The sequence below is a fragment of the Vicia villosa genome, linkage group LG7 (assembly GCF_029867415.1).
Source record: "Vicia villosa cultivar HV-30 ecotype Madison, WI linkage group LG7, Vvil1.0, whole genome shotgun sequence".
NCBI lineage: Eukaryota > Viridiplantae > Streptophyta > Magnoliopsida > Fabales > Fabaceae > Vicia > Vicia villosa.
The window spans coordinates 111,162,066-111,172,964 of record NC_081186.1 but is presented as its reverse complement, the minus strand read 5'-3'; the positions used below and the strand labels follow the sequence as shown (position 1 = coordinate 111,172,964).

Below are 10,899 nucleotides of genomic sequence, written 5' to 3'. Positions count from 1 at the left end.
TACAAATAAGTGAGTCTTTACCAATACTTTATAATCCAAATCTAATTAAGTACACTCATGATTAAAAAAACTAACCAGACTTTATTTGCAGTGTTGTAAAGATCAATACACAGCACGTTTGATTTAGTTTTGCAAAAAACACTCAATTATAAACCCCGCCCAGATATTGATTTCTTTTTTCGAAAAATACCAAATCAAATCGAAGAGATATGGTCAACTATTTCTATGCAGACCAAGAAATCGAAGAGATATGGTCAACTATTTCTATGCAGACCAAGAAAAGCACCGAATAATATCTATCTTCTATATAACTTTTGTCTTCAATCTAAATTTCTTCCAAATATCTACAGAATTCGGAGAATGTAGAGGAACCATGTGAGTTACAAAAATGCCTCCACAACTCATTTGCTCAGAAGTTTCCTATTTTATTATATATAAAATATTATATACAAATTATACCAAACTGGTAAAAAAATAAAAAGCTCAATGGACAAATCTTTACCCTATGGTTAGAAGACTGCAAAAAATGCTTAACCTAGTTCATAAATTTTCTACAATTGAGTGCTTTGCAAAGGCAGGGAACTTTCAAATCTTCCTGCTCATCTGGATCAAACAAGTAATCATACCTGTTGCAACATCAGAAAAATAAGTTAATCAAGTATAACATATACCCCCAATATGCATGCTTGGAGATGTGAGAGCCCAAAAAATGAAAGATGTGCAAACGCTAATACTAGGTGAAACGCACGTTAGTTCTTGACCAGCAGAAACATTGGTTTTGGCAATAAGAACAATCCGGCTCCCTTGATCACCCAAACTCAAAATCCTTGCATAGCAGTTTGGCATGCACTGAAGCACATCAGGTTGAATATTAGTACATGTTATTTTTCTTTTGCTATTTTAATATCTCTTACATAAAATCACATGACATGACAATTGTGCTCAAGTCACAGAATTTTGAATTACTCTTCATAAAAACCCACACTACAACAACATAAGCATAAAGTTACAGTAGAGTCCAGTAAAAACATACAGAGTGGTTTATTAAACGTGCTATATTTCCCCTGTATGTTGCATCGATGACTACTTCCTCACTGATCTTGAACAACTGCATAATTTATGTTCGTTAGTGTCATGAATAGCAGTGAATAATAAATTTTCAAATGTTATTAGCAATCATGAACCTGTATAGATAATACGGGCATTTGAACCAAATATAGGTCTTAAAAGAACATAAATGAAACAATGTTATTTTGAACTATTATAGACTTTGTTATGTTAAGCAAAACAAAGAGAGGGTGAGTACAGACAGGTATTAGAATCAATCTTAAGCAAGAGGCTCACATAGCAATCTTTGCCTTCTGAACGATATTTTGCTTCTCTCAGATCGGCAATACTACGCCTTACCTGTTCACCACGATACTCAACAACCTGCAGACAAACATAACACGCGTAAATTTTATATCTTTAGAAGAATTTGCAGCAATCCATATTAAAATAATACACAGTAAGTTACCATATCTCCTTCTTGTATATCTCTTCGAGCAAAGAGACCCCATCCATGAATACCCGATTTTCCGAAGCAAATTCTAAGTTTTTCAGTTTTCTGATACAAAATGTTTAAAAATTTACTTCAAATTAAAAAAGAAAAGACGAGATTTCAAATTTAAAAAATTGATATAAGCAATTCAAGTCATTAATTTTTCAAATGGAAATATATGAATACCTGCAGATGGTGAAGACGTTCCTTGAAAGAAGTAAATACTTCAGCAACCTATCACAAATCAATATTATAAGATACCAAATTAACATTTTCCTTTCACATATTATAGTCACAACTTAGTAAGACCGGGTTACTTATTGCAAAAGTAAGAGTCGAACATATATCATGTTGAGCATGAGGATTACCTTATAATTGTTCAATTGAGTTATTTCGCTTATAGAATGAAGGCTGGGTCCCCTCAGCAAGTGAATTATTGGCAGCACATTAGCTCTCTGGCAATATATGGGAGAAAATGTGGTAAAGAGACCAAATTGAGAAGACAAAAAATAGATAATATTGAGAGTTAGCAGTGGAGCCAGCACACCTCATGCACCCTTATCGTTCGACACAGCTAACCTACTATAAGTGGTGGCTAGCCACTGTTCCACACTGCACCGGTGCGATTGACAACCTAGATATATCTACTTCAATATTGTAATTTGTATAACTTTATATACATATCATTTATCGATTGTATCCTATAATTTTTAAAGAACGATGAATAACAGATTCATTGTATTGTGTTTGTGCAACATAGGTATTCTTCTAACCAACTTTTCATAAATATTGCATCCTTGTATATAGACGAATGAATAAGAAAAGTTAAATTATCAGTTCCTCTCCAAAAGTTTCAAACATAATAAGCGCAAATGAATAGGGCAGTCAATACACTACAATGGCCATAATTATATGTTTAGAATCATCACCTTAATTGGAGAACTTCGGTACACGCGGCATCTGGCAGTAGAAAATGGCTCAACCCTATCATTTTCAGTGGTTGAAGTTGAACATTCATTGAACTCTATATTCTTTGATGAAACCAGCCTTGATCCCCGGAAGGATCCCTTGTGATTTTGAATTGAAGTTCTAGGAGAGAAAATCCCCAGGGAAGAATGTGCAACCAGTACAGAATCAGGACTTGGGACTCTGATAATGAATTAGCATATGATAATGAATTAGCATATTAAACATCATTAATAAAATGGAAGATAGCAGTTTATCTCATCGGATCAATAGAGCACAAACCTATGAACTGCGCAGTAAATTAACTTCTTTGTTATTTGAATCCCATTCTTCACCCTGGAATGCAACTGTATGTTTAAACAATATTAGCATATTTCCCAAGCTCTTGTAATCCACACAGGAATAAATTTAAATACATAGAAATTAATTAATCAGAATGAAACCGCAGAGGATGCACCAGTCCTCCAAAAGAAAGAGAGGAAACTAGGGGAGGACAAATCAAGTAAAAGTAAAAAATATCTGAAATCAACCTAGTCAACTCCAAAGAAACATGAAACTTACTTCCATGGTATACCCAGCTCTTGATGCGCACATTACATGAAAATAAGTAGCACACTTGCAACAACTTGTACAAGAACCGTGACTTTGTTTACAAATTACACAAGTCTGCAATCACAGTGGACAAGAAACGTTTGCATGAGTTTCTAAGTACAACCGAGACTAATATAAATACGAAAGAAAGGAAAGCTAAGTGTAATTTACATAACAACCCCACCATTATCTTACTGAAAAAATGAAGAAATATAACTGAAGATGGATGGCTATATATAGTGAATTTAGTGTTAATTATTTAGTGTTAGTTAAGAATAGTCATCCAAAAATAATTAAAAAATAATACATTTTATTTGAATATCATAAGTACAGTACAATTTGTATAAATATATTGACGTACAGATATATAAAAAAACAGAACGCTATGCCCAATATGCATTCTGGTGCATTTTAGACTCAGCCAAATAAAAATTAAAACCATCCAGTATGCATTAGGGATATAATTGATTGGAATTTTTCACCTTTTTGTGTGACTTCTAACTGATACATTCTCTCTATATTTGGTTTGTGTCCAGATTTTTTTAGTTTACTTTCCTACATAATATTTAGCTTCAGAGTTCACAGTCATTATTAACCTATTAAATGTTTACTAATAAAAGTGTGAAATAATTGAAAATATTACTCTATCCAAAATTAATCTTGTGCACTGCACAGGTCAATGCATTTGTAAATTTAGAATTATTCAGCATGCATTCTGGGCAATATTATAGCTGAAGCCAATTGTTAACAAATGAAAGATCAGCTTATAGCCTGCCGTCTTACCTTGACAAAGGAATTAGGAGGAATTCTAAGAATTCCAAGGGCAGGTTCCATGACCAAAGGGTTTTTGAAAACAACTTCACGTTGAAACCAAGCGCATGTTACATGAACCCATAACATCTCGACATCAGTTGGCTTCAGAGCACCACCTGCAAATCATTTTTCCATAAATAGCAAAATCAAATTAGCAATTAATCACATGAATGATCATGAAAGCTAAAATACAAGAAGCACAAAACAAGGAATGGGCAATAGAAAAATTCATTATGTAAAAACTTTTGTATAACTTCAGTTATTCACATCAGGCGTTAAAGGGATTCGTCTTAATTTTGTGAAAATGAGAAAAAATGGTTATATAGGTATTGATCATCCACTAAAGTAAAGAAAACTATTTGAATAATAGAAAGTCAAGCCATTAAATAAATAAAAAGCCCCTCTTTCCCATGTCAGAATTGTTGGAGTGCAGGATCCATCATTTGCTATTGTAATAAAAAACTTAACATCATAGGATACAGACATAAGAACAAAACGAGTTCAGATTGCCCAAAATACTAGATTCACGTGCCTTTTACTGGACAAAGGCAACAGTCTCTTTCAACATCGGGAGTTTCACATACTCTACAAACCCAAGAAGTAAAATCCTGAACATGCTTTGCACCATAGCATTCCTGGTGGACTGCTATTTGGCACCTGCATAATAAACATGAAAACATATATAATTGACATCACCATCTTTAAAGCCTCGTAAATTTTAAATAAAATGTAAAAATCATACAAAATAGTTCTAAACAAAAAGGTAAAGATCATCAACAATAATTGAAACACCTGTTACAGATAATAAATTTGTTATCTTCCCAATCCTCAACCCATCTACAAACAGCACATCTTTCTGTCGTCCATTTTGCACGAACTGGCTCATACTTCTCTGCCACAATAAGTAAGAGTAATTAGTAAATAAATCTAAGCCATCAGATATATTCAAGGGAAATCATGCAACAGCGTGTTTCCTAAGGCATGGTAAAAGAGAAGATATCAAGGCTTTGGTATGTAAAAGTTAAATGAAATGAACACTTACCTTGCAAAAAAGCAAGCACCTGCTGCTGATTTAATTCCTGGGGAACCCCATCTTGTGAAATATGCTCCGTGATCTATATATTTATGTTGAGTCAAAACTGAGAAAGAAGCACCTCGTAATATAATAAAGAAGAAAGGCAAAATAATAACCACATCCCTAAAAAATAACTATATACTTTGTGACCATTATTTCAAAAGAAAGGCATGATAATAACCACATCCCTTATAAAAGAACTATATATTTCATGACCATTAATTCAAAACCAGCACAAGCAGAAACTAACATATATTTGACATGACTCTGATATAGAAAGAACTAATACAAACCCATTTTTCAAGTGGTAGCATTGTGCTTTTCACTTTCACACTGTATTTCCATTTTTTGGCTCTGCTTCCAGTATGTCGTTCCCATTCACTGGGTGTCCGCTTTTTTGAATCACAAGAGACACACTTGCACATAATTCTGAAAAATACAATCACTAGCAGCTCAATGGAAGCTTTACAAATGAAGGGCTAATGGCATAATATCAATCCCATAATATCCAAGAAGGGCTAATGGCTTACAAATGAAGCTTTGGGAAGTAAATTCCTTCCATTCCATTGCACACCACCATTAACTTCTCAGGAAACACACCATTTTGGCTACACTCCACTGATCTGCCTCGAAAGATATCAAATCGTAAGATTCAAAGTAAAAAATAAAATGTCGAATACCCCGAATTAGAAGGAAAAAAACAGCAATGGATGATTAATAATATGTACTTGATTTTTGATTTGTATGCTGTTGCTTCTGGTAGTTTACAATTGATACTTTTCTTGCAATCTGGACAATAGTAATCGGTATTTTCCAGATCCTGCAACCAGATGCCGGGTATTTATATTTAGTTTCAAATACTTTGTGAACCAACATAGTTTTTAAAAAGCAGTCGTTGTGAAATCAATATATAGTTCCATATTAACCACAACACAGCACCTTGAAATGTTCGGTAGAAATTTTGTCACACTCAGCATGCACCCATACATTGCAACCATCACAACATACCTGGTTCAGAGAGTTCCCAAAAGATATCAAAATTTTGAATTTATTGTATCAAAAGTATATTTAAATAAATATTGGGAAAGAAACTAAATTTACAAGACAATCTCACCCAATCCCCACCATCAGAATGGTGCCAAATCTTTTTGCAAATTCCACAATATTGTTTTGATTTTCGTAACTGTAAGAGCAGAATATAATTTTTTTTAAATCATCTATCCATTTTGAATTATTTAGTGAAAAATTTGAAGCACTAAAATAAGCCATTATGTATAACCTTCAAACAGTGTTTGCAATGAAATTGTGGTGCATAACTTGAACCCTTAACCTTCTTCATGGTTTTGCATGGCAACATCAGACCACAGCTGTCACAACATCTAGTATCCTGCACAATATATTCAGTGGGTAGAAACATTCAAATAACCAGAGTTGATGGAGATACAATTTTATACAGTTAACTGTAATCCAAATCTTCTTTTCCGCAGAGTTACTGGACAAAGCAACATACAAACTAACAAGAACACAGCAAAAGACTTACAATCCACATTTCAGTATGGACTATAGGAATTTTGCATACAGATTTATAGAAAGATATTCTCAAAAAGATTTGTAAAGCATTTATTCTAGACAGGAGAAGAACAATTTGAAGTCAATGTCAATCTCATCCAAGATCATAAATATTTGTAGATAAAAAAAATTTACAGGTCCGTAGCAACTGGAACAGTAGAAGTGTTACATCCCTGTTTCAACTAGTGTTGTCAATAAACTCATATCCTACACTTGTTAGAAATAGAATTTATAAAGCTCAGACAAATGGACCTGTCAGTTTGCGATTTTAAGATTATGATTCATGTTGGGACAGAAAAAACTTAGATTACACTGTCTTTAGATTAGAGAGAATGTTGGGGTAGCACCTTTAATAAAAAAAGATGGTGAAAAATAGGCTTAATGGAAATGTAGAGAGAGACATGTGGATTTTGTAGTAAGGAGAGTAGTCAAACAGCTACACAGGTAGAAGAAGACCAAGAAAAACTTTAAGATAAACTATTGAGGAAGATCTTGAGATTAGAGAGTTGAATAGAAGCATGGTTTTTGATAGCACATTATGGTGTAGTTTGATCATGTAGCTGACCCCACTTAGTGGGATAAGGCTTGGTTATTGTTGTATTATGGACATGAAAAACTAAAAAATCTTGCGAGAACAGAGTTGGTTCGTTCAAAATTTCACTATGTTATAGCCACTATTTGCATGGTAGTTAAAATCCTGATTTGAATCATAAAATCCCACGATTTTACGATTCTGCACACAGAATCCTATTTTGGTGGAATCACCAATGTTAATCGTTGAATTGTATAATCCACGATTTTTGAAATGTTTCTACGATTATGCTTAAGAATAAATTTAAATTTCTATAAGTACTTGAAGTGTGATTTCGGGTTTTAATTATCTTACTTGTGAGTTATGCTTATGAATTTAAATTTTATTTCAAGTAATTTATGTGTGATGTAAGGTTTTAAACATCTTACTTTCTGTCAAAAAAAAAAACATCTTACTTGTGAGCGATGCTTATGAATTTAAATTTAAGCAACTATTTCAAGTGATTTTAGGTTTTCTTTGTCTTACACTAATGCTATTTTATATGCTTATACATGAATTTTATAGTCTTACTATTAGTGTTACGATTCCAAGTTTTACTATTTAACTTCCCCTTCCCGATTTTGCATAAAATCTCGCTTTTAACTATCTTGGATATAAGACAATACTACCCCAACAACAACAACCCACTTATATCTAAGGAAATAGTTATAGTTGTCGGTACTATTACAGTACTCGCCTTGCCGCTTAACTGAAGTATTAAGCTTAAAGGAAATAAAAAGACAGCATACTCCCCCTAATCCCTATATGGCTGAATTATATTATCCTACACATAATCATATAATTATTCATAATTTATATATTGTATCTAATCATCTTATGTTATCTTTGAATCAAGTTAAACAGTTCAATTTTTCATGTTTTTTATAATTAAAATTAGGGTAACTTTTGAATGTTTTTTAAAATTTCAATTGATCATGTTGTCTATTAATTAATTATTTTCAATTATTATTCATTGTTAAAATTAATACTACAATAGATACATATAATTCACTAGTTTGTTACCAAAAAAAAAAAAAAACTGAGTAAAAACTATTCAATTGAACAAAAAATGTATAGACAAATAAATTGACATTCCAAAGTCCTTCCTAGACTAAATACCCCTTATGCAAAAACCGTTTATAAATGCTCTTGTCTATAATCCGCTGACAGAAAACACGAGTAAAAAACTTAATTTTTACCTGATCCTGGCAGTAATAATCCTGATCAATATTTGAAATCGTGACCTCTTCAACTCTATCAGGTTGAGCTTCTACATTAGTCACTTCCTCCGCTCGCAAATGTGATTCTAGAATACCATCTTTTGCCAACTTTGCCTCCTCCACGGCCATGCGAAAGTCACTTGGTTTGCACTTGAACAACTGGGTCTGCCCCTGAAATCTGGATAAAGATTTTTAAAAATACTGATTAAATCTCCAATATTCCAACAGAAACAACTGCGGCTACTGCCGTCTAATCATACACACCTGTTCATGAATTCCGAGAAGGGGAATATCATCCCCTGTTTCACCCATGCATAATCCTGCCAATTCATTATTCTTTTAGAATTCCATTAATCAAAAACTCAAATTTACAATGATAAATAGACAACACTCATAAAAAGAATTACCCTTTGAGTCCCATTTTTCGAATAACCAAAAAACATCACACAAATCGCAAAAGGAACACAACAGTCCAAGACGGATTTAGGAGCCTCTAAGAGGGGATCAATCACCACAGCAGGCCAAGCTGGATATCTCTTCCCACATTTGGCCCAAACAATATCACCAAGAGCAAAATCCTCTGGCCTATAAACCTCTCTCCTCTTTCCATCATTCCCATTAGTCTTATGCTCTACATCCTCAAAACTAAGACCAGAACCAGAAGCATTGCTGTCAGTCTTCATCGTCTTTCTAACCACACTAGAAAAATGACCACCCTCCTTTTTATCTACCTTCATTTCAACAAATGGAAAACACACAGAATTTTTCAAACAATTCCCGTCACTATACTTAACTCGATCGTTCTCAACAAAACTCTTATCATCTTCAAAGCTCGAATCCCCATCTCCATCCTCGGCTTTCATTCCTCGATTCTTCCATGTATCAAGAACCACAGAATCATTAAACCTCGACGGAAGCGTCTGAACGCGACCACGTGAGGACCGCAACAAAGGAGGCCGAGACGCGGAACTTGAATTAAACTCAACCTCACCACCACCATCACATGCAGAATGCGAAACTTCACTATTCCAAGAAGCAGAACCACTACTGAAATCTTCAGCATCACCCAAAGAGTAAAACCCATTCCCCTTACGCTTCTTCTCAATCCCAGAACACCGTCCATGACCTACATCATCAGGTTCCTCCAATTTACACCGTTTCAATTTCGGCATTTCAATTTTCGTAGTACGCTTAATCGACATATCGCTCTAACCGTCCAAAATAATGATCCTTGTTCATCAGAAAACCCTAATTTCAAATATCAAAACAATGTTACCAAGATTCTCGCAATTCGAGTCCCTAAAACCTCCCTGTGCAAAAACAATCCAAACGTCACAAATCTGGAACCTCGAATCCCTAAACCTAATGCAAAAACCCTGAAATCGAACAATGAAGAAACAAAATAATGAAAACCCAAAAACTGATCGGTTTTATATTATTCCCTTCCGAAAAACTCGCGGAAAACTAAAAGGCAAAAGAATTCACCGACGGTTTCGATCTCGGAACCAATAATCGGAAAGCACAGAATGAGAAAAGTGTGAAAACACGACGATTGAGATTTTGGAGAGAAACAATGAATTTGAATTTTGTTGAGAGAAGAACAAAACAAAGAAGGAGAAGAAGAAGCTTGTGTTGTGGTCTGTGTGTGCCACAAGGAACGGGCTCGTTACGAGTATATGGAATTTGTTAATTATTATTATTATTATTATTATTATTATATATTTTATTTTGACTGGATTTTGTTTTCTTATTTTTTAATTCAATTTAGTTTTTGAAAAATAAATAAAAAATTATGGTGTCTATTATTATAGATTTTAAAAAATAAATAAAAAGATATAAACCTACACGTTTCTAAAAAGTAATAACACAAATTATATATTTATTTATACATCAAATTTTTTTTTTTTTTTAAAGAAGGAGGCCTTTCACCAAAGAAACAAACTACTCTACACTACTCCGCACTCGGGCGAATTCATTAATATCCTTTAGATACTCTTTGCGGAGATCCGAAGGGCACGCACCATACACAATATTGCACTAGGCATTAGCTGCCCCTAAGAGCATCCACATCCATACCACTCAATTTGGTGGCATAAATGGACCCCACTTAATATATTATATTATTTTATAATTTTTAGTTATTTAATTGATTAAAATACATCTCTCAAATATCCATACCACTTATTTAAAATTTTAAATTGGGTCCCACTAATACTACAATTTACTTCAATTCAATTTGTGATTGGTTAAAAGGAAAAAAGTTTCCCAAAACCTGCCAAAGCCACGGTGCCACAAAAGGCAACGGTGGTTTATTGATAGTTGAACCATTGCATTTAAATATTATTATTTTCTGACATTGGGTGGCTTTATATTGTTAAGCTACCACCGATATTCATGCTCTAACGTAGCTAGACGGTCAACACAAGCATTAGCTTCTTTCACTGTGCACTCTTCTAAATTGTCTAGCAATTCTTTATATTCACTAACAAACTTGATTCTCGCGGCTCCACACCCGATTTATGATTGAGTAAATTCTTCATTTTCGTGATATCTG

The 10,899-nt window shown here is 33.6% G+C and overlaps 1 protein-coding gene across 2 annotated transcripts; it reads right to left on the bottom strand.

The window, feature by feature from the left end:
• Positions 1-343: 343 nt before the first annotated feature.
• Positions 344-10,012, bottom strand: LOC131616533 (histone-lysine N-methyltransferase ATX3-like). Of its 2 annotated transcripts, XM_058887893.1 has the most exons (24): positions 9,831-10,012; positions 8,753-9,721; positions 8,610-8,665; positions 8,325-8,523; positions 6,265-6,372; positions 6,100-6,168; positions 5,925-5,993; positions 5,714-5,805; positions 5,516-5,608; positions 5,279-5,414; positions 4,953-5,025; positions 4,703-4,802; positions 4,443-4,567; positions 3,881-4,026; positions 3,068-3,172; positions 2,789-2,853; positions 2,470-2,689; positions 1,909-1,995; positions 1,727-1,774; positions 1,517-1,606; positions 1,345-1,431; positions 1,034-1,108; positions 749-849; positions 344-626 (listed from the first exon to the last, which is right to left on the bottom strand). In XM_058887893.1, exons 2-24 carry the CDS (start codon positions 9,545-9,547, stop codon positions 536-538), a joined length of 3,030 nt encoding a protein of 1,009 aa, XP_058743876.1. In that variant the 5' UTR covers positions 9,548-9,721; positions 9,831-10,012; the 3' UTR covers positions 344-535. The 2 variants fall into 2 exon arrangements, with proteins under 2 accessions (XP_058743876.1, XP_058743875.1); XM_058887892.1 differs by having other exon boundaries at positions 8,753-10,012.
• Positions 10,013-10,899: the final 887 nt, after the last annotated feature.

Excerpts from the sequence above, each read along its gene's own strand:
- LOC131616533 (XM_058887892.1), bottom strand. The coding sequence starts at position 9,547 with ATGTCGATTAAGCGTACTACGAAAATTGAAATGCCGAAATTGAAACGG. Across the intron at positions 4,803-4,952 it reads GGTGCTTGCTTTTTTGCAAG|AGAAGTATGAGCCAGTTCGT; the intron begins GTAAGTGTTCAT and ends TTATTGTGGCAG. Across the intron at positions 850-1,033 it reads CACGTTTAATAAACCACTCT|TGCATGCCAAACTGCTATGC; the intron begins GTATGTTTTTAC and ends GATGTGCTTCAG.